At 31.6% G+C, this 23456-nt stretch overlaps 3 protein-coding genes, 1 non-coding gene and 1 pseudogene across 4 annotated transcripts; 3 read left to right on the forward strand and 2 right to left on the reverse strand.

The window, feature by feature from the left end:
- Nucleotides 1-3461: 3461 nt before the first annotated feature.
- On the forward strand, nucleotides 3462-5980 carry LOC100802891 (uncharacterized). The gene is made up of 4 exons (XM_014763390.3): nucleotides 3462-3635; nucleotides 3823-4006; nucleotides 5149-5209; nucleotides 5319-5980. The coding sequence occupies exons 1-4, from the start codon at nucleotides 3577-3579 to the stop codon at nucleotides 5879-5881; spliced, it is 867 nt and encodes a 288-aa protein (XP_014618876.1). The 5' UTR covers nucleotides 3462-3576; the 3' UTR covers nucleotides 5882-5980.
- Nucleotides 5981-6445: 465 nt separating this feature from the next.
- Nucleotides 6446-7327, reverse strand: LOC100306091 (uncharacterized). Its single transcript, NM_001250456.3, has one exon. The coding sequence runs from the start codon at nucleotides 7072-7074 to the stop codon at nucleotides 6748-6750; it is 327 nt and encodes a 108-aa protein (NP_001237385.2). The 5' UTR covers nucleotides 7075-7327; the 3' UTR covers nucleotides 6446-6747.
- A 3193-nt stretch (nucleotides 7328-10520) lies between these two features.
- Nucleotides 10521-10594, forward strand: TRNAN-GUU (transfer RNA asparagine (anticodon GUU)). The gene has a single exon. It is a non-coding gene; the product is annotated as a tRNA-Asn (tRNA).
- Nucleotides 10595-10954: 360 nt separating this feature from the next.
- LOC100801661 (probable beta-D-xylosidase 5) lies at nucleotides 10955-17412 on the reverse strand (annotated as a pseudogene).
- Nucleotides 17048-22730, forward strand: LOC100803958 (vacuolar-sorting receptor 1). The gene is made up of 12 exons (XM_003536528.5): nucleotides 17048-17771; nucleotides 18496-19188; nucleotides 19295-19383; nucleotides 19493-19562; nucleotides 19636-19719; nucleotides 19821-19897; nucleotides 19990-20071; nucleotides 21168-21250; nucleotides 21357-21423; nucleotides 21798-21926; nucleotides 22013-22125; nucleotides 22322-22730. The coding sequence occupies exons 1-12, from the start codon at nucleotides 17462-17464 to the stop codon at nucleotides 22418-22420; spliced, it is 1896 nt and encodes a 631-aa protein (XP_003536576.1). The 5' UTR covers nucleotides 17048-17461; the 3' UTR covers nucleotides 22421-22730.
- The last annotated feature ends 726 nt before the right edge of the window (nucleotides 22731-23456 follow it).

A 23456-nucleotide genomic window follows, 5' to 3' on the forward strand; every position in this document is an offset into this window, starting at 1 on the left:
TTTATTTTTATTTGAAAATAAAAATTATTTCATATTTCTCTATTTTAATAACCTTTTCTAATTTAAGGCAAAGATAATTTTCAAATAATCATATGATTTAATTTTAATGTGTAACAATAAAATCTTATTTTTATTTTGTAGATAACTTTCGTATTTATAAATAAAATATTCTTTATTTATATATATTCTTAATATTAACAAAGAATGTAATAATATTTTATTAAAATATTTATTTAATTAATTTAAAAATTTTAATTTAATTATCAAATAAATCTTATTTTTATTTTGTAGATAACTTTCGTATTTATAAATAAAATATTCTTTATTTATATATATTCTTAGTACTAACAAAGAATGTAATAATATTTTACTATAATATTTATTTAATTAATTTAAAATTTTTAATTTAATTATCAAATAAATTATTTTCTTATGTAAATATTAAAATATTCATTTGTATGTAAACCCATAGGTTCCTGATATTAAATTGATAATTAATTTACTAATTAAGATAAACATCTAGTAACATTCTTTAACATGCGAATAACATGAAATAACATCGTTTACCTTCAATAACAAATAGAAAATAATATAATATTTCATTTCATCATTTACCGTTCAAGATTACTCTAAAGTATGATGTTACTGTCAAATTTTAATAAGTTAACAATTATATTTAATCAAATAAATGACTTAATAAACTTTTTTTTTCTTTCTTTCGATTGTTCTGGTCATGTCTTAGTTATAACATAGAGTTCAAACTCATTATCAAAAATCATTAATTTCATAAGTATTTAATCTTTAATCATACTCAATATTCATTCAATTAGTATCCTAAGACATTAGGTGTCTAGAATTAAAATATAATAAATAACTTATTAATTATTATGATAATTTTAGTTCAAAGAAAACTATTATATTTTTTTCTTAAGAACTTCCTATAAACGGATTAAGGTAGGAAATTTCAATTCAATAATGGCATACAGTGTATATATTAATCTATATGAATTATTGATGTCTCATTCACAATAATTATACTATACAATTTAGATTAAAACAACTTATTTCTTATTATCATAATTTATATCATGATAACAAGTCTTTAATTTTAATTAAATATTTATCAAATTAATCATTTAATAAAATAATAAATATGATAATAAAAAAAACTTTATTAAAATTAATAATACGATATACCAAACTTTGAACATACACATTTATCTCCCAACAATTTATTCCTCATATATGTTTTACTCTAATAAAAAAACATTCATGACTTAATGTGCATCTACAAGGCATATAGTAATGAGATTAATTTTCTGTTTTAGTTTAAAAACTATAATATGAACTAATTAAACATTATCCTAAATATCATTTAAAAAATAATTATTATAAATGATAATATGTTGACAGTAATATTATTAGTATAGTTTAATTAAGTTCTATAATAATCGTAATGAAATCCGTATTACATATTCAACAAAAAAAAAATCCTTATTACATATTAGTTTTCCGAAATATAAAATCCTAAAACAATTTCGAAAACTATCATAGTTCAAAAATAATTTAACGAATATATATCGATACAAATCATAAAATTATCAAACTAAAAGAATCAACATAGTAATATAAGAATTAGTTGCTTTCAAATGTGAATGAATTATTTATTTAGTATAATAATTTGTGTTTAATTTTTTTATGTAATTTTTTTTATCAGTGGCAATTATACATCATAAATAAAATTAATTTATGACCTAATATTGGAGGTACATGTTTTTTTTTAGATTATCTTAATAAAATAATAACATAAATTATCTTTTGTCGCGACATAATTTGGCGAATCTTGTTTTAAACGCTGTGCATCACATATTAGAGTAGTCTAATTGTTTTAGAAAATTAAAATTAGCGAATCTTGTTTAAAAGTGTACCCTTCATTGCATTTGATGCTAAAATCAATAACAAATTAAATAAGAAATGTGACGCTAAATATATAATAGGTTCAACATGCTTGCCTTGAGCAATGTCAGATAAATCGAATTATGGATTCCAATGATGTCCCGTGAATCATCATCGACCCTATATAGTACTACAACTTACAAAACAAACTTGTTGTTATTATACTTTTTGGGTATGGACTATTCTACTGACGTCTTACACTTTATGATACATGCTGATATTTTATTCAATTTTATTAGTAAGAATCTTCTACGTTTTTTTTTAGAAAACTTATCAAAACTCATCCATTTCATAATTATTTCAAATAAAATTCTGAACCGATAAATTACCTAAAAGTATATTTGATATAGTTAGTATTATTAATTTTTTTTAAATTATTCTCAATAGTCTCATATTTATATAATTTTTGGATTTTTTTATTTCGGTATGATTGTGTTACACTCATAATCTCAAACAAAATGAGTTATTATTTCCAGTGAAACAGCTTCGTATCAACATGATAGTCAGAAAAGAAAAATATTCTAACTTTAAAATTAATATTATTTTACTTCATTAATCATTAAAAAAACAACATATATTAATAATTTTAAATTCCGTTAACTTTATTTTTTTATAATTTGAAATATTTTTGTGCACATTTTAAATTTTTACTTGAATTAATTATTATTTTTTTTACAAGGAAATAATTATTAGTTATGCACGTTTCTTGCATTTTTACATTTTATCAAACGTTACTCAATTAATCCAATAGGCAAGAAAGAGTATTTTTCATGTATAATATTCAAATGGTAGAGTGTGTTTGCATCAGTTGCATGTCATTGTATATACTTTGTGCCTTCAACCAAATATTGTTCAGTAGAATTTGTTTAATTTCATTTTTATTTGTTTAAGGAGTTGTCGTGAATACTTGCCAAAGAGATGGGAGAAGGATGAAAAAAAAAAACACAACTTTGTACCTCATGGGATGATTGTCGATGGAGTTCTATGTATCAAGTCTTTAAATTATACGCCGACCGAGGCCTTATGCATCTTCGGTAATCGATCAATAAATCTAAAGAACGTAAATGCACCCTCAGTGATGAGGAAACTCAAAACTTCAAAAACACATATTTATGTAAATATTTTATTTTACATTTCTATTACTAATAAAATATATTTTTTAATTTTTATTTCATTTTATATAGTTGTATTTAAATTTTACTAGCTATTTCTATTTCGTATTCTGTATTATTTGTCAGTTGGTTTAAATTTATTTATTGAAATAAATATTTATTTTAATAAAATAAATAATTTTATATTTTTTAGTGTATTTGTCAATATTATTTCTGCTTTAAAACATACTTTGAAGTTTCTTAAAAAATATTTATATTAAAATAGTTATTTTAAAATTAATTTATTTTAAATTTAAATAAACTCATCCTACATAGGTTGTTTATTGAATATTGAAGAAATAAATATTCATCTTGCGGGTGGTATATATGTAATGTTTGTTGGATGGATTGGAATTTGAATAGTGATAGTGACGCGTAGAAATAGAAATACTAGTATAGTCTATAGCTGAAACAAGCTTGGCCCTAATTTGATCGGATTGAGATTTCAATTTGTCAACAGAAAAACCTAATGTCTCATCGAGACTCTGATTCCAAGCGTCGCCACTCCAAGTTCGATCGAGAAGCAAGGTGCTCTCTCGTCTCCCTATTCGCATGCTTTTCAATTTAACCTAACACGTAAGTTACGGACTGTATTGAGTTAGGGTTTCTTACTCTAGAAGCTTCCAGAATTGCAATCGCGTCTTTTTGGATTAAACTAGGGTTAGTTCAGTTTTAAAATGCATTCTGAGATGGTTTCGTTGTGGGTTGATTGTAGTCCCAAGAGATATAGAAGGGATAGTAACAGAGTAACCTCAGATGGAGGAGATCGGAGAAACCCACCACATCATTCTAGGCGTGAACCCTTCGATGCTGCTCCCAAGAAATCAAATTCAAATGATCATCATGAGAATCCGCCCCAACATTTGTCTCAACCACCAAGATCTCGCTCTTATCATCAGGTCATACCTTAAAAAGAAATTGAATGCTTGAGCTGTTACCTGTGAACCAAGTTCTGCTCCTAATTGTATTCAAATTTGCATTGTTTAGATTCCGTTTCATACCCTTTTTAAGTTCCTAGTGAGTGTGTCAAACTAGAGGGAATTTGTTGGAAAAAGAAGAAGACATAATATATCGTTTACTAATTACTTGGTTCCTGCAGTTCTCATTTTAAGTTTTAGTCTCTCAGAAAATTGGAAGTTTTAGTCCCTATTCAGTTTTTTTAAGCACCAAAAAGTTTTCTTTAAGGTTAACGATTGGTACCAAAACTTATCTTATATGCATGTGTAAGGACTAAAATTTGCAGTTTTCTCCTATAGGAACTAAAACTTAAAACGGGGCAACTATAAGAACCAAGTGAATATAGTTTAACCTTTTAAGATTCATAATTTGTACATTCTTAGAGAGGAGGGTTGCATGTGCATTATACACCTCCCACTAGCTAACTCATTCCCCAAGATTAAGTAGGGAACTTGAGTTCACAGTCATTGTATGGCCCTGGATTGCAATTGCATACAACCAGTTATCTTGTGGCTACTAAACTATTTACAATGGTTATGTTGTTTTTGGAAGGGAGGGGGGGCTGGGAGAAAAACATGATAAGCCAATCTTTACTCTTTGTTTTATGCCATTAGCTGTCAGGTACAAACTTGTAATGCAAATTCAATTGTATAAAAACTATTAGAAATGTTATCAAAAGAAAACATCCGTCATCTGCTTCGAGGGTTAAATATTGTATGAATAGTTTATACTTGCATAGTTGATTGTGCAATCTGTATAATATCAAATCCTTTGCTTTGCTGGGGTTGTTGAAAATAGTTCTTATTCTTACCACACTTCATTGATAAGAAGTTGCAATATTTATCATCCCTTATCTTTTTTTTTATGCTATATCGAAAAGGAAATGTCCAAATTATCACTTTCAAGATGACATGGAGATTCATTTTGAATTATAGATTTAAAATCCCTTTTATATGCTTGATTGTTATTCAGTATATGCAAACTATTTTTCTGGGCTGATGTAGTGGATTCTTGTTCAGTCCCATGCCTTGAAGTGGCACGATATATAACCCTCTTAGGCTTGCCTATGCTTGTTGTATAACAGCACGATGAACGGGGTAGTACTGGGCAGGTTGGTCGAAGCAGTGGTCAAAGGGAAGCTGGTGGTAAGCTTCCTATATATATATATATATTCTTTTCCTTTGGCTTTATTGTGCATGGATGATTTGTAGATTGACTCTACGCTAAAGCACACAATTCTTCCATTTCATGCAGGAAAAGTCTTTACTCAGAGTAAAGAGAATAATGAAAGTCAAAGTACAGAGCAAAAAGATGAGAAATCACAGGTGAAACTGGATGACAATTTACAGAAAAGAGATGGTTTTGCTGAAAGAAAAGATGCTCCACCTACTATGAGGAAAATGCGTGCATTTAGGGAGAAGATTCCTGCAGATTCAGCAGATGCTAATCCAGCTTCAATGGTGGAAGTAAAGTCAAGCCATACTGCCCATCCTCCGGAAAGGAATGAAAGGAAGGAGGAAAGAAGCAGCAATCCTCATCATCTGGATAGACCTGAGAAGCAAATTGCAGAGGACAGAACACCCAATAAGACTGAAGCTAGAAGGGATGGTTTTTCATCAAGAGCAAGGTATGGGGGCAGTGGAGGCAATAGCAATTACAGGGGAAGAGATAAAATTAATGGAAGGCAAGGTTATCGTCCTATTAAGATGCGAATGGAGAAGTGGAAACATGATTTGTATCAAGAGGTTAACAAGGATCCTATTCCAAAGAATGAGGATGACCAGATTGCGAAGTTAGAAGCACTATTGGCTTCATAATATCAAACGGAAGCAAGTATTTGATAAGCCTTTTTATTTATTTTAAAAATATTCAACTCGTGACATGTCGGACAATTTCAAGAGATGATTTTTACTTCATTTACCAATTTTGTGATTTATTTTCCTCTCTGGTTTACATTTTTTAAGTTTTATGGCATGAGTTAAACAGTTACCGAATCTGTTCATTATGATATAAGTTATTACTAAAGCATAGCTAATGAGTCTCTTTAGCGCAACAATTACCAGTTTCTCCAAATTTTAACTGGATTCGAATCCCAAGGTAGAGGAGGAACACATTTTAAAAATGGAATAACTCTTGGCATCATCATCATCATCATCATCATCATCATCATCATCATCATCATCATCATCATCATCATCATCATCTATCTTCCCTAAGTGGTAATGCTATGAGTTTAAAACATCGCATTAGACTGGTTAGAAAACATCGCATTAGACTGGTTAGTTTTTAAGCAAAAAATTTTCTAGCCAAATTACCAAACCAAAATAACGAAGCAAATAAATGAAAATACCAACAAAATAATCATGAATACAAAACTGCAATCGTAATTTTGGGTAAGCACTTTGTACTGATTACTCAATATTGGGCTGTGACAGAGGGGAAGAGAATTGTTTGTCTACAAATTTTATATAACATTCATTGAAAGCATACCATATCTAGCATTCATTACAATTGATCCCCTAGAGATTAGAAGTATACACAATAAGATTACAATTGGTAATCACCCATCAACCGTCATCTTAAACAAATGAATCAAACCTTAGAAGAGACATATAATAAATATCTAAGGGTCCAAAAAATTAAAAGAAAAGTTGACCATCCCCTATGATGTTGAAGATATATATCACTTGCGATTGCGCATGTTGGTGATATTGTTAGAGCGTTGGGCAGCATTAACATTGACAGTGGCAGGAGGAGCAGCAGTAGTAACTTGGGCTCTGGGGCTGACCAAGAATCCATCAACACCATATCTCTGCTCTAAGAACTCACTTGTGGGGGGCTGAAAATCAGACCTTGTTCTTCTGTGAGAAGATCCTGTGAAGGATTCAGACGCCAATAGCATGTGGTAGCTGCGGTTTGAGCTTTCAGAATGAGAGTAGCTCCTGTAGTTGTGGTGATGAGGCTTTTGCTTCTTGATTGCATGAATAAGATATGGGATCAAACCTTCCATAATTGCTTCCTTGATATGATTGATTGCTTAACTTGCTCTTCCTCTCTTCTTTCTATCTCACAAAAACAACCTTTGACAATGAATATTCAAGTAATGTTTGGTTTTCTGTGGAGCAGAAGGTTTACATAGGATGAGGTATTTATATTGCTATGAGAGATTTTGACGCGCAAATTGTCAACGCAGATTATTTCATTCATATCCTTCCATGCGTACTAGAAGTAAAGAGAGTTTCTAATACTTCTTCCTTGATAATCCTCACAAAACATTAGTAACGAGTACGATAAAAATAGAAATATTTGTTTTCAGCTTTCAAAAAAATTATCACTATTTAATTCCTTATTTTTAAATAGGTTAAATGAGATTTTTATTTTTCACAAAAAAGACATGATCGAATTAAAAAGATGTTAACTGAATAATAGTAATAATAATAACATGATCATTATCCGTTAAAATGATGTGGAATTGATGCATGAATATCGCTTCCAACAAAAGAAAAGTTGTATTGACTTTTGAGGGATGTTTGAATATCTTCACACGGTAGTTGGCTTTTTTAGGTTGCAATTGTTGTCTGGATGACAACTCTGACTATGACTTTTGCTTGATACGGTCGATATTTGAAAGCTATCGGTTTCTTCTTTATCTTAAAAATAATGATTATTGATTAGTTCGTTAGAGCTTTCACTAAAATTACTCAGGCGGCTATGATAGACATCCCACGTAGTAAAACAAAACAAGAGAAGAATATTGGAACAAAAATCACACATAAAAAGTCATGTCCTGCAACTATTTATAGCTAAATTATATTGATAAATATTATATCCAAGATAATAATTAATATTGTCCCCTAATAAAAAAATAAATATTTAAGGCAACAAGTTTTGTTGTCCTTTCTCTCTCTCTCATCGACTTCTCTTTTTAGTGTTATTTTAATCAAAAAATTGCATATCGTTTAGATTTTGCCTTCTGCATAGCTCTTCCGTATTTAATGTATTTCTTCCAGTTCTTGAAAATAATAGAAAGGAATGTAAAATCCGATTAAAATTATAAATTATTCTGAATAGCTTATCATAAAATTAGTTAATAAAATTTATTCTTCTTATTGTAAAATATACAAACTAGTTTCCACTTTTTTTAATTTTTAAAAAACATTTACTAGATTATTTTACATCAGAATATTTTTTAATCAGTAACAAAATGATCTTAATTACAATTATAGAGGGAAAAGCGTCAGCAGCAGGGTAGCACTCAACCAAAAAAGAAGAAGAGTGAAATGAACAATAAAATTCTTTGAAACTTACATTTTAATCTTTATTTTAATTCAAAATTTTCATCTCTTTTCACTCTATTAAACATACACTCCCCATTCCGCTCAAGCCACACTGATCCACTGTTGCTTCGTTTTTTGTGCTGCGCATCATAAAATGAGCCAACATAAATCAATCTTTTCATCAAAATATTGAGAAACTACAATAATTAGCTATATATGATGAAAAGATTAATAATATTCCGCTACAAAATCACATGAAAAGAGTACTAATCCTAGACACGAACCAAAAACTGCAGTTAAAGGAACGAAAATTGCGAAATATATAAGGCATTAATGTAAGAGAATGATTTTAGTAGAGGAAAAACAATATGCATGCAATTGGATCAGAGCTGTGAACACTCTCCAGCATTTTTTTTCCCTAGTTGTCAATTCAAGTAGTTTTTTTTTAAAATAAAGGTTCGATTTTATAAAGTATATATATTAGCCTTGCAATGTTTGGGTTTTTAAGTATATGTGACATATCTTAAAAAAAGTATATGTGACATGGTTTACTAATATAAAAAATTTGTCATGGTTTGGAAATAATATATTTAGAAAACAGAAGCCAACAACGAAAATAAATACTACATGAATTGCATATTCAAGAAATTGGTGTCATGAATTCAATCTTAGTAGCATTTGGACTAGTCACCTTATAACACGCAGATGCAATAATATCGAGATACTTTCGACAACTAAATTTAATGCATTGTCTCTTACCAAGTGCACTGAACCCCTTAGTGATGTCTAGATGCAAGGTCCTGAATGTCACTCCATTAGTTCAGTTCTTGAAATTTGCGTGTTAAAGGATGAACTTATATATTAGATTCTGGTTAACTATAGCTAGTATTTTTAGAGTACTAATTAAGAAATTAATAAAAAAAATATTTATCATGAGAGGGTAAAAAATATTATGAGTAATGTAATTTTTTTTGTCTTTCAATAAAATACTTTTATTTTAAATTTCTTAATCAATATTCTTATAACACTATTATTTGTCATGTAGTTATATAGGTTGTGAGCAAAGGCAGAGCTTAGTTATCACATGTATTATCATACACAAACTAAAACCAAAAATTAGAATGAGTTTTACTCAAAATATAACATGCCGTTTTTTTTCCCTACCTTTGTACTCTTTGCATTGATTGATTTAGTTTAATTTAAATAAATAATGAAATTTAACAACTTTGTAAAAAATACAATATTCTTAAAAAATATTTAATCCCCAGTATATATTAATTAGAATAGTTATCTTAGATGAAAATATTTTTAGGAGTTAATTTTCAATGATAATATTTTAAATTTTAAATTTCAATATTTTAAAATATTAATAGTAATAGTTAAAAATAAGTTTTTCTCGTAATATAAATTATTTATCACAAAACTAACATATAATTTATGTATTAAAAATATTTATTTATTAAAAATTAGAACACACAACTTAAAAAGCAATTGTCTCATTCTGTTCACCTTCTAAATTAGTCACTTTTTATATTTTTTTTATGTGCATTTCACACACTACTCTACTAAGTATGCAACTTTAGAGTAATTTTTTTTTCTATTGGTCATATCAAACTTTTTTTCTCCACGGTATCCTACTTTTTATATATTTAATCTTCTTAATCAATTTATCTTCTTTAATTTTTATTTATAAATTAGATTTTAATACTTTAAAAAAACATCAATAGCTAAAATTAATCTTATAGTTTAAATTATTTATTATAAATTTAAAATATAATTTATACGTTAAAAATATTTTTATTATAAATTTTAATTATAATATAGTTTATACATTTTAAAAAATTATTTAGTATAGTCTTTATCTATAGAAAATTAAATATTATCCTACTTAAATACAATTTTTTTAGGATATAATTAAATACAAGTTAGTATAAAAGAAAAAGTTATCAAAGATGTATACACGAGGTCTATGTAAATAAAAAGAAAAAAAGAAAAAAAAAATACACGAGGTACACGAGGAGAGAACGTGGTGCATTGCGACAAAGTTGAAACGCCGACAGTGGTCAAGTATGGACTACCCATTACCGAACAACATCTTCAATAAATAAATAGTAGTAATAATTTTAATAATATATATTATATAACTAGTAATAAATTATTTTTGACAATTATATTAAAAGCTGGAATAGCTCAGTTGGTTAGAGCGTGTGGCTGTTAACCACAAGGTCGAAGGTTCAACCCCTTCTTCTAGCGTTTTCTATTTTGCCAATGTATAAGCATGCATCAACTACTATAAGTCTATAAATATTATTAACTATTATATACTCAAAGCAATTAAATTAAAACTTATTTTTTATAATTTAACACGATAGTTTACATTTTATTTTCTTCGAGATGTTATAATATGTCATTATGATTTGTATTTATTATCTAATACATAGTATCCGATCCATCATATGATATCTCATATCTTCCACTTCCACATACTGTTATCAAAATCATTGTATTATTGCTATGACTTGGAGCTGCTAGCAAAGTTCTCTTATTGGATTCATCCAGACACGAGTTCTTTTCCATTCACACTACCTGAAAGTTTGACATCATTGTGGTGTCTAACCTGAGTTTCACTGGAAGGTCCAACGAAAATGGCGTGTTGTCCAATGACCAAGTTTCTTTTGCCATCATTATCCACATTACTTAGCAGTTAGCATATATCAATTTTCACTGTTAAAAACTCTGTCATCCCCACCACAACTTGTATACTCTTTAAAAATAATACCTGGGTTGTAGTCTCCAAATATTACTTGGGCTATGGCATCCCCTCCGGTTTGGCCGGGATAACCAACCCACAATATCCCCCCTATGTTACTAACACTTTTAGTGAAAGAAATGTCAATTGGACCAGCTGTCATTATGACTTAAATAACTTTTCCTTTGGTAGCAGAAGCAACATCTTTCACAAGCTTCTGTTGAAAACCAGGTAAACTCAGGTTCTCTCTATCCAGGCCCTCTGCTTCAATAGATTGGTCTAATCCAACTACCAACACCACTGCATCAGCAGAGGCTGCTGCCTTAACTGCTGATGCAATGAGGCTCTGATTACCACATTTAACATTGCTACAACCAGGTGCATAATTTACGGAAGATGTGTACTTCTGTAGTCCTTGTAAAGGGCTAGTGTAGCGGCAAGGTATGCCGGCATAGTTGCTAATCATAACTGTGGTGGCATTAGCATTTGGTCCAATCACAGCCATTTTTTTAATGTTGGTTTGGGATAAGGCAAAAGTTCCATTATTATTATTTTCCAGCAAAACTATTCCTTGCTTTGCAGCATCTAGAGCCAGTTGCTGATTGTCTTTAGTACACACGTCAGATGGTCCAAGGTTTGCAAATGGAAGTGATTTGGGGTCATCAAAGAAGCCCAATCTCATTATGACTATGTAGTTGTACACCAAGGCCTGGTCTACAGTTGCTACATCTACTTTTTCCAAGTTTACTGCATTTGCAGTGTATTTTTTTCAAAAAATCACCACAGTCATGTTTAAACCTGCATGATAAGATACCAATCAATTATCCAAAACCACTCAATTGTTTTTTCCTCCTTATCAAAAAAGTGCAGAACTTTGTGCAGCTGTAACCATAGTTCTACCTGCTTTCAGTGCAAGAGCCACTGCATCTTCAGGAGTTGCGGTGTAATGAATTGCGTTGTAATAGACTTCCACTGAATCACAATCTGAAACAATACATCTGTAAGGAAAGCAGGAAACATGAGGAAGCTTCACTTGGTTATCTCAAATTAAAAATGCAAAGAATTGGGTGCCTTAAACTGTGTCATTAATATATAGGTCTTGATGGCCAGCAAAAGGTAGAAATTGTTATGCATAAACAAAATCAAATGACTTGTTAGGGATGTAAGACAAACCCGTCTAGACCCCACTGTCCTCTTATTACTCCTTTGAGAAGGTCTGGATCGGCACACGTAGGAATCCCTTCACTCTATTATAAGAACACAGCACTGCTAACGTGACCCTCCACCACACAACTCTTGAACGGAGGCTGGTCCGTATCCTCCAAGTCTTGCTTTGTCACCTGCAACAAGCACAATTATTTGACAACAATACACCTAATTGACATTCTTTATTTTTCTCTCTCTCTCTCTCTTCTTGTCATATCATTTATCATATTAACATTTTTCTCTTCTATCTAGTAACACACTAGTGTCCATGCACCATTTTCCTCAAAATAATTGAGCTTCTTAGCTATACATACTGACAGGAAAGTGTTTCATGGACACCTTGGTGCTAGTAAATACCCAAATCAGAACTTTTAATAATAAAAAACTAACCATACTAACAACTAATATTTGTCAATAAAAACAAAACACTAACAATATCAAGAGCAAGTTCTTGCACCCCTGCATCATATTTCTCAAACTTTTTCATCACTATCCAATTACTCATGCATGTTTGATCGAAATAAGTTTGTTTCGTATTCGTTTTCCTCTTTACCTTTGCATCAAAATGGAAGCGATGAATGCCTTTCCAGTTGTCAAGGTCATAAGCAGTATAATGCTTACAACAGCTTGAAACCTTAAGCCTATAAGCTTTAGCACTTGCTTCATCCTTCACTTCTTGTAAGCCACGAACATACTTAACAGCATATCTAGACACCACCAAGGGATCCTCCCCTGGAGTTTCCTGGCCACGCCCCCACCTAGGGTCACGGAACACATTCACATTGGGACTGCAAAATGTCAAACCAGCCAAGTCCACATTATACATTGCTTTAGCCTCGGTTGACACAACCTGCCCCATCTTTTGCCACAAACTTGCATTGAAGCTTGCAGCTGATAGTATCACTGCTGGCACCAGCTTTTTGTCAAAACGTGTCCCTGGCCCTAAGTTTGGGATACCATGAAGTGCTTAAGATTTATATACCACAAGTTTGAGCCTAAGGTTTTGTTCTTTTTTTCTCCTTTTCATGCTAAAAGGTTCTCGCTTGTCGATTGAATAATACGTATGTAATGATACTAAGATGCTTAAACAAAACAAAAGCGTCGTCTCTGGTCGTGGCATGGCATCAGTGGTGTTCTACATATGGTCCAACATATATCTATCTTGATAAACTTAGAGAGTGCCAGCAATAATTGCTGGGTAACAACAATTAATGTAGGTTTATGGTTTGTCAATGAAATTATGAACATGATGCTTCACATGGTTGTGATTGGATTGTTGATATGACGTTGCAAAATATGAACAGCTAACGAAGCTAGTGTCAATGTTGCCAAGTAATTAACGATCTAATAAATATTTCTTGGCAAATAAGCTACTAGTACATATGAATCTAAGATGTATAAGTGAAAGAGGTACTCATGTCATGGTAGGGTGCCTTTGAAGACAAAGCACATAAAGTACACGCTTCTATTAAGGATAATCCATCCAAGACACTTATATGCACCACCAATCATCCAAGTCCTTTGGCAAAGTTTTAAGGCATGCTTTGATTAGTCAACTAAATTTCAAATTTCGGTACTTGTTTTGCTAGTTTTTTTTTTTTTTTTTTAAATACATGGTTATCTAGTCTGAGGCTTTGAGAGATCAATTACTCCTTAATTAGATAGCTTTTGGTATAAAGAACAGTTCGTTTTCGGTATATTCACATCTCAGAATTTTTTTTTTTTATTTTTTTTTATAAAATATGCTTAGTTATTCTTTGGTTTTTTAAATAACATATTTACCGTTAATTATCATAGAAAAGTTTAAAAACGATTAGATTTATTCTTATTTATGAAGGTGAACATATTTATAACTAATTACTTATATTTTCGTGATTCTTTCAAGCATAGAATTTTGTTGGTATTTTTTTAATCTGAAGTTATGAGACTAAATATCAATACATGAAATTTAAAATAGTTGGAAGTTTTCTTTATACGTATGATTAAGAAATCTATATGTTTAAGTAACATAATTATTTATTTATTATGTTAAATACGGTTAATAATATGCAGAGAAGATGGAAATTAAAGAATTTTTTAAAATTAAAATAAAATTTAAGAGATCTGAGTCTCCCATAAAAACACAAAAATCTTGTTGTATATTATTTTGATCTTTCAAATCAAACACAAGTGATGAAAATATGAGCGTGTCCTATATAGTATTGGTCCAAGTGTCAGCAAGGATTACTGTCGATGTTAAACAACGGTTATAAAGCCCTCCGACACGTTATGAACATGCTCATATTTTTTTAATATGATACGTTTTCTGCGTGCAATTAAATACCAATAGGACTTTAATTACCATGTACCGTAAAGTAAATAAAAATTTCTTTTGAAACGATTATTAAGAAAATTATTACAGAACTTAATAAATTTATCATATGCAATAATATATGATTGAATAATTGGGTAAATTTTAATAATAGATATTAATAATGAAAGATATTTTAAATTATAATTTGTAATTATTAGTTCTTATTTAAAAGTATATATTTTCCTTTCTGAGCATTGCTAAATGGTACGAGAGAACCTGTTCCGAATAAGCATGAAATGCAAGTTCTTAAATTTTATTTGTTAATAAATAAATTAAGGATAAAAAGTGAGAAGTAATTGTCAGAAATCACGGTCACACAAATCCATAACACACTTGGTGAAAATTCGTCGGCGTGCGAACTTCGATAGCGAGGAACTGTGCGAGACTAAAGTTTCATGAGATAGATAGAGAACTTGGCTCCTGTCTTGTCTCTTTTGTAGGTGTTCTTTTATTGTTCCTTAAAAATTATATAATTTTAAAATTAAATCATAAAATTAAATATTAACATAATTACATTAATAACACAAGAATAACTGAAAAAATAACAGTAGAGAAATCAATTGAGACCATTAGATATTTTAAATTTTAAATAATCACTGTTTTTTTTTCATTTTTGCTTTTTCCATCTGTCTATCCTCTTCTTCTTCTCTCCACGGTTTTCCAAATCTCGTTTTTTTATCTGTTAAGGCTTTTTCAATATGAGAGTTTTTCTTATTTTTTGTTGTTGGTTTTCTTGATCTGTATTATCTTGTATTTCTCGATCTGATTATTGCGGTGGCTAGCAAAGGTGCGGCACAGAGTTGATCAATGAACACGAAGCTGAGAGAGAGGGACAAACTGGGAAAAAGGAAAAAGAATAAAAATGATCAACTATTAGATCTAACGATAGAAATATTAGTTGATAATAATTAATAAATTGTTGGGCAGAGGATGTGAGCCTAAATTATGCATCTTTTGAAATGGACTGGCAGGTAGTAGTTGATAGAATTAACAGAAATTCTGTCCAGCAATTCATTTGACCTGTTGGTATAGTCTGTGTAGTTATATAAACTTGGAATTAAATTTATTAGGAGACAAGCTAACTAAGTTATTATTATTTTTTTAATAAGGATGGTGTATTCGTATGTTAGTCATTACACTTTTGAGTATATATCATTCTGTATTAAGGTTCTTATTAATACTAATACTTGAAAATTCAATTTTCATTTCTATGAAAAATATAAGGAAAGGAAGATAAGTTTGATTTTGAAAAGAAAAATGTGTATTGCCAAGATGAACATAAAACCTATTAAGAAAATACTATTCGTAGAAAGAAACAAATTGATAAATTCCCGTCCATCCTTGTCCTCTAGAAAACGTGTTGAAAACACTTGGACAGGAAGTAGCCTTTAGGTTTGAAGAGGAAAACAAAAGACATGTTAAAAAAGAGGCTAACAAGAGTAAAGACACGCAAGCAAAGAAAAATCTAAGGAAGGAAACCACACCTTAAGGAGTTTGTGGTCCCTGGATCGTATCAGGATTCCACTATAACATTGTTGTTGTTGTTTTTTGTTTCCTATAAAAATAAAGACAAATGTTTATAATAATTTATTGCATCATATTTAATCAAACTCACCTGGATTTCCTTGACTATAACACAATTTTCATTCACATGTAATTTTTTTTGCTTTTTTTCTTTTTCTTTTTCTCCCACTATTATTTTAATATTCCTGAACGGAACATGAGAGATCGTGTTTTAAAAAAAAAAACAGATAGGAGATCGTGAGTCATTGACACTCTCGATGAAGGGAAAGTGAAGTGGGTTAGGTGACCAAAATTTTCATATAGCAATTTATTTTATTTTTATAATAACATATCTTACTGTATAATATAAGAGTTTAATTATTCAGGGCACATGAAGCACATAATTTTAATTCCTGTGATTAATATAAATATTTATTTATTACAGATTTTAATTATAACATAACTTATATATTCAAAAAATATTTATTATAAATTATATCAAATAAATATTTATCATATGCATTGTACAAGCTAAAAAATACTAGTTAAAATAAAATAAGATATAATATGCATCTAGGTAAATAAAAATGTTTTTATGAATTGTTATATAGGACTTTTACCTTCTTTTTCATGTCATTCAAATTATATTTAAACTATTTTTTTTAAGGAAACCTATTTTTTATTATTAAAACTCGTCTAATCATGATTAAATTTTTAATCTTATTCTTTAATGCTTTTGGCGTTGAGATACGGAGGTATCTATCCTGTACACGGTATGTTTTCTTTTTTTGATTGGACGCTGTATACGGCACGTATGTAAGATTTAAGAAAACCTAACCCTCAAATTTTCTACCTCATCAACTATATATATGTATTCAATAATCTAGTAAGAAAATAAATAAGTTTAGGAGTGTACTATATGCTTAATGGTTAAGACTTAAGAAGAGTAGTTAGTTAGTAGTAATTTTGTTCTTGTCTTTGTCTCATTGGACTCAACAGAGAGAACGATCTTTGCGTTTCCGTGTCTCCAAGTCCTCTGTTTTACACTGCTGCGCGATACTTCATTTTCTGAATATAAATACGCAACTCAATTACCCAACCCAACTTTCTTTTCTTTGACAAAAAAAATAAAAATCCCACTTCCTTTTTCTTCTTTTTTTGTTCTTTGTTTTTTGTTTGATAAGAAACTGCGAGAAGAAAGTAAAAGGTTCAATTTTTACCCTTTTTTCTTCCCAGAAGCGATCTCTGAAGCCGACCCATTTTGGAATTCGGAAAACCCAGTGCTGATCGCTCTCTGGGTGTTCCCAAAATGAAGCTTCGGAGATCTTCGCTGTGCGTCTTTCTAGGGTTTCTGGTGCTGTTCCTTTCGCCGCCGCCATCTATGGCGAAATTCGTGGTGGAGAAGAACAGCTTGACGGTGACGTCGCCGGACGACATCAAGGGCACGCACGATAGCGCGATTGGGAACTTCGGGATACCCCAATACGGTGGCAGCATGGCCGGGAACGTGTTGTACCCAAAGGACAACAAAAAGGGTTGCAAGGAGTTCGATGAGTATGGCATTTCCTTCAAATCCAAACCCGGTGCTCTTCCCACTATCGTTTTGCTCGATCGAGGAAGTAAGATTCCCTTACCTTGATTTTTTACATGTCTGATTTGAAGGTTTCAGGTTCTGCTGCTGGTCTGATTTTAGGGTGTATTTTTTGTTTCTGTGGTTTTGCTTTGCTTGAGAAGTGTTTTTGGTTCATCGGTTGAATGTTTTGCTAGTTGGTTTGAGCTGAAGTTGTTCTCTTTTTGTCGGCTTAGGTGCACTGCCTTGATTTTTGGTTCATGGGGTTTTGCTATTGCTTGTTCTTGTCTTCTTGGAAAGAATAATTGTTGCCCCATTAGTTTTTTTGAATGAATTGATAGATAAAGACGGGTCTTAGGTTTTATTTCGGATGTGTTTGGATTCATGTTTGATCGTGCACAATTACTTAAAAAAGAGCAACTAACGTGATTTTAGGTAAATGTTCATGCATTTGGTTCTGTGTCATGGAATTGATTCTCGGTCTAGAATTGGTTGAGTTGAAACAACTCTAGGTAGCATTATACTGAGTTTTATGGCTAACCTGCTTGCAAAATAAAAACATTCAAACATTAATCACTTCACCTTAAAATCAATTTTAACCAAAATTAATCATTTCAAAATTAATTTTATGAACATTCATCCAAACATACACAATTACCAATGAGTTCAAATTTGTGATTTGCTTTTACACAAGTGTCATGCTGTAAGTATGACCAAGTCTTGATATGTTGCTTGGGTGCATTCTAAGTGGTTTTTATGTGTTCCTTTTGCAGATTGCTTCTTTGCTTTGAAGGTATGGAATGCACAGAAGGCTGGAGCTTCTGCTGTTCTTGTTTCGGATGATATTGAGGAAAAGTTGATAACCATGGACACTCCTGAGGAGGATGGGTCATCTGCAAAATACATAGAGAACATAACAATACCATCTGCTCTCATTGAGAAAAGTTTTGGTGAAAAGTTGAAGGTTGCCATAAGTAATGGGGATATGGTCAACGTCAATCTTGATTGGAGAGAGGCTGTCCCCCACCCGGACGACCGTGTGGAGTATGAATTGTGGACCAACAGCAATGACGAGTGTGGAGTTAAATGTGATATGTTGATGGAATTTGTGAAAGATTTTAAGGGTGCGGCACAGATATTGGAGAAAGGTGGTTATACTCAATTTACACCCCATTATATAACTTGGTACTGTCCTCAGGCATTTACATTGAGCAAACAGTGCAAGTCCCAGTGCATAAATCATGGAAGATATTGTGCTCCGGATCCTGAGCAAGATTTCAGCACTGGTTATGATGGGAAAGATGTGGTTATTGAAAATTTAAGGCAGCTATGTGTCTTCAAGGTGGCAAATGAAACCAAAAAGCCTTGGGTGTGGTGGGACTATGTCACTGATTTTCAAATTAGATGCCCAATGAAGGAGAAAAAGTATAACAAGAAATGTGCTGATGCTGTCATTGAATCACTTGGCAAGTGAATCTATTATTTGCTTATCATGTTTTCCTTTAGTGGTTGAGGATGACTTCTCAATTATGATTATTCAGTATCTCAAATATGATTATTCAATATCTGCAGGCCTTGATATTAAAAAGATTGAAAGGTGCATGGGAGATCCAAATGCTGATTCTGAAAATCCTGTTTTGAAAGAAGAGCAAGATGCCCAAGTACTCCTTTATTTCATTAATTAGTTTTTTATTTTTATTTTATGTTAGCATTTAATTGGTTTCACATCAGATTGTTATATATAGATTTTTAACAAACTAATATTTGTAGGTTGGTAAGGGGTCACGAGGTGATGTTACCATATTGCCTACTCTAGTTGTCAATAATAGACAGTATCGAGGTTTGTACTGTATGCTTCTCTGATAGGTATTGATCTGGATTTCCAATTCTTAAGCATTCATTTTTTGTTACAGGAAAATTGGAGAAAGGTGCTGTTATGAAAGCTATCTGTGCTGGTTTTGAAGAAACTACCGAACCAGCTGTTTGTTTGAGCAGTGGTAAATGCTGACTTTCTTTTGGTTGTGGGGGGATCTATTTTTGTTTACTTGTTAGTTTTGAACCTGAATTGTTTTTTGGGTTGCAAATCTTCTCTCGGCAGATGTGGAGACAAATGAGTGTTTGGAGAATAATGGTGGTTGTTGGCAGGATAAAGTAGCTAACATCACCGCATGCAAGGTATTTGTACTTTAATGAAATAATAATCTAGCAAAAGAGCATTCCTGGTTCCAGTTTTCTGTATTTCTGATTATATGTGAATAATTTCTCAGGATACGTTCCGTGGGAGAGTATGTGAATGCCCCCTGGTGGATGGTGTGCAATTTAAAGGAGACGGATATACAACCTGTGCAGGTTTCATTTAAGCTATATAGAGTTTTGTTCATGTTATTTGTAATTGAGAAAAAAAGGATGAAATTAGAAGGATTCATATTTAACATTATGAACAGTAATCCATGATCATCTTGTGCATAAAAGTCACTGTCATAATTTCCTATTTTTATTTTGAAAATGTTACGCTTAAATGAAATTTACTGGTTCCTGGGTTAAATGTTTACTTATTGCCATCAGTTACGTGCATTGGGTAAAATGGTGTGGTGATAATTTAGTTTTAGTAGGGGTTATAAGGTTGGCTTGGTGGTGAGGGGGGAGAGATTGTGGGTTCGAATCCCCCACTAACAAAAAACTAACAATTACTTTTAAGCCTGTTTGAGTAAGCCCATCTATCAATTGTTGTCGGTTACTTTTTCCTATTTTTTTAATTTCTTTTAAACTGCTTTTTTTATCTTTTATGCCTGTTTGATTAAGCCCACCTTTTGCTCTCTTTTTCCTATTGTATTTGGAGGGGGAGGTCGTGGGTTCGAATCCCCCCATTAACAAAAAAAACAACAATTACTTTTAAGCTTGTTCAAATAAGCCCACCAATTAATTGTTGTCAGTTACTTTTTCCTATTTTTTTAAATTTCTTTTAAACTGTTTTTAATCTTTTTTTATCTTTTATGCCTGTTTGATTAAGCCCACCTTTCGCTCTCTTTTCCTATTCTATTTGTTTTTATCTTAATTTATTTTAATTTTTAAGTCATTTCAATTAAGTTCACCATTTTTCGCTTATGCTTTTCCTATTATAAGGGTTTTACATCACTGCCCCTAATAATGCTTCTTTCTTCCCACTTTAATTCCCCACTTTTTTGCCAAAATGTAATATGCCCCCCCCCCCCCCAAATGAAGTTCCTTTTTTTTACGAGAACGTGAAGACTTTGTGTTCCCCTTTCTTCTTGGTTCTTCCCTATGAATATTGTTTTCTAGAGTTCACAATAGCGTCCATCCTGCTATCTGGTATAATTTTGTAGGGAGGTGGCTCCATGCCACTATAATATAGACTATAGAATAATTAAACTTTTTTTTTTATGTATTCATAGTTTTATTCAACTAGTCTCTTCTGGGTTTGCAGCTAGTGGACCTGGGCATTGCAAGATAAACAATGGAGGTTGTTGGCATGAAGCTAGGAATGGACATGCATATTCTGCTTGTTCGGTTAGTAATTACTAAGTTCTTGAATGTTGACACTTTACTCTGCATGGTTTGTAAATCTATAATAGAAACTAAATTGTGACATAAATTTTCCTTGCTTCATGGACAGGATGATGGAGGGGTTAAATGCAAGTGTCCTGCAGGCTTTAAAGGTGATGGTGTCAAAAATTGTGAAGGTGAGATATACTTATGGTGTCTTACATTATTATGTTTTCCCCAGATTGAATCCTGGATCCTGTTTTTAATTTTGTTGTACATGCACATACATACATACATAAACTTCTAGTGTAAAACATTTTGAACTAAATCGAGACCTGAGGATGATAAAAATTTCTCAAAAGAGGAAGACATATAGCTGTCTCAGTAGTGAAACTGGCTTTTATGCAAATTATCCCTGGAGAAACCATATTTTAACTTAATCTCACTGTTAAAGTAGTTGTGTACTTGTATTAATCCTTTGCCTTGGCATTGTTAATTGATGATACCTTTGAATCTTTTCATCATAACTAAAAGCAAAATATCTGAACTCTTTTTTGCCTCATCCTTTCAGACATTGACGAATGCAAAGAGAAGAAAGCTTGTCAGTGCCCTGAATGTAGCTGCAAGAATACTTGGGGAAGCTATGACTGCACTTGCAGTGGGGATCTTTTGTATATAAGGGACCACGACACTTGCATAAGTGAGTTATTAATGCACTTGATATTCTTTTACTTGCATGGCATTTGAATTGCTTGGTTTCATTTATTTCCTACTGGTATTCTGCAGGTAAAACTGCCAGTCAGGAGGGAAGATCAGCTTGGGCTGCTTTTTGGGTTATTTTAATTGGCTTAGTTGTGGCTGCTGCAGGGGCATACCTTGTGTACAAATATAGAATAAGGGTAAGCTTTATCACATTCTCAGTTTGGTGATGCTATTTGATATTTAGATGCCTTATTTTATTCAATTCTAAAATTATATAGCATTGTGGCATGCAATGAAATGATTAAATTTCGTATCATCTGAGACTTGTTAGAAACTCAAATATGAGAACATGACGTTTGCCATTTACCGGTATTTTTGTTGGTGTTTTTGCAGTCATATATGGATTCTGAAATCAGAGCCATCATGGCACAGTATATGCCCTTGGACAGCCAAGGAGAAATTGTAAATCACGTGAGCGAAGAAAGAGCGTAAAAGGAAATACTCTGTGAAGCCTGGGTGTGGCTTACCCTGTGTACCCCTTTGAGTTCAGATTCTGAGCATTTGAATTTGATAGACTGTATCATATGGACAATAAAAGGTTCAGAATTAGATAGTTATCCTACGTTTTTATTGGGGATGTAGCAAATAGTATACTTAATTTAGGCCAGACTTTTTTAAGTTATTTCATTTCACTAGATTCTAGGATTTCTGTTCATGTGACTTCTTGAGTTCCACACTTGTGATTGTAACCTTTCGTGATTTTTCAGTACAGGCTTAAATTAAAATTGTTTTTTTTCTTCCACTGATTGGCGGGGTGTTCTCCCTCAACCTCTCCCCTATCAATTTGTTTGTGGATTCTTTCTAATCAGGCATGGCACCCATATGCGCTTGTCATCATTTGATTTGAGTAAATGATAACAATAACGTAATTTTAGTTTTGTCATTTTATGTGGCAAGACTTCATGAAATTGCAATCCAATTATTATGAGAATGGTAATGAATTTAAGAATTAGTGATTTTATCTCTGATTTATACATGAACATAAGCCCTTGCTGAATTTAAAGGGAAAAATACTTTTTAGTAGGAGCGAACATATTTGTTCTTATTCTTTGACTCCAATTAATGATTATGAGGTCAAGCTGTAAGATGGAAATTATTTTCGTAGCATGTGGCATGCAATTTGTAGTATTCGGCTAGTCTTATAGTGCCCATAAACTACGAGTGGCTGACACCTTTCAATTTGCTAATGTTTTTCCTCCAAGTTTTGAACTCTATCAAAGATGAAGCGAAAAAATAACGCAAAAAACTACGTTAGATAGAATTTGCAACTTATGGGCATCTGAACAACATTATAAAAAGGAGTGCACCATTGTACTTTATTCACAACTAATTAACAGAATCATATACACCTCCAAACCTCAATGTATCGCCTTATGCGTTTGCTCGATCTGGCTAGCTCCTTATCATGGCTGGAAAACTCCAATCCTTAGTCTTCATTGTTATGATTCTCCCATACTCTTTTTGGCTG

This window comes from Glycine max, chromosome 10 (genome assembly GCF_000004515.6).
Source record: "Glycine max cultivar Williams 82 chromosome 10, Glycine_max_v4.0, whole genome shotgun sequence".
Taxonomy (NCBI): domain Eukaryota; kingdom Viridiplantae; phylum Streptophyta; class Magnoliopsida; order Fabales; family Fabaceae; genus Glycine; species Glycine max.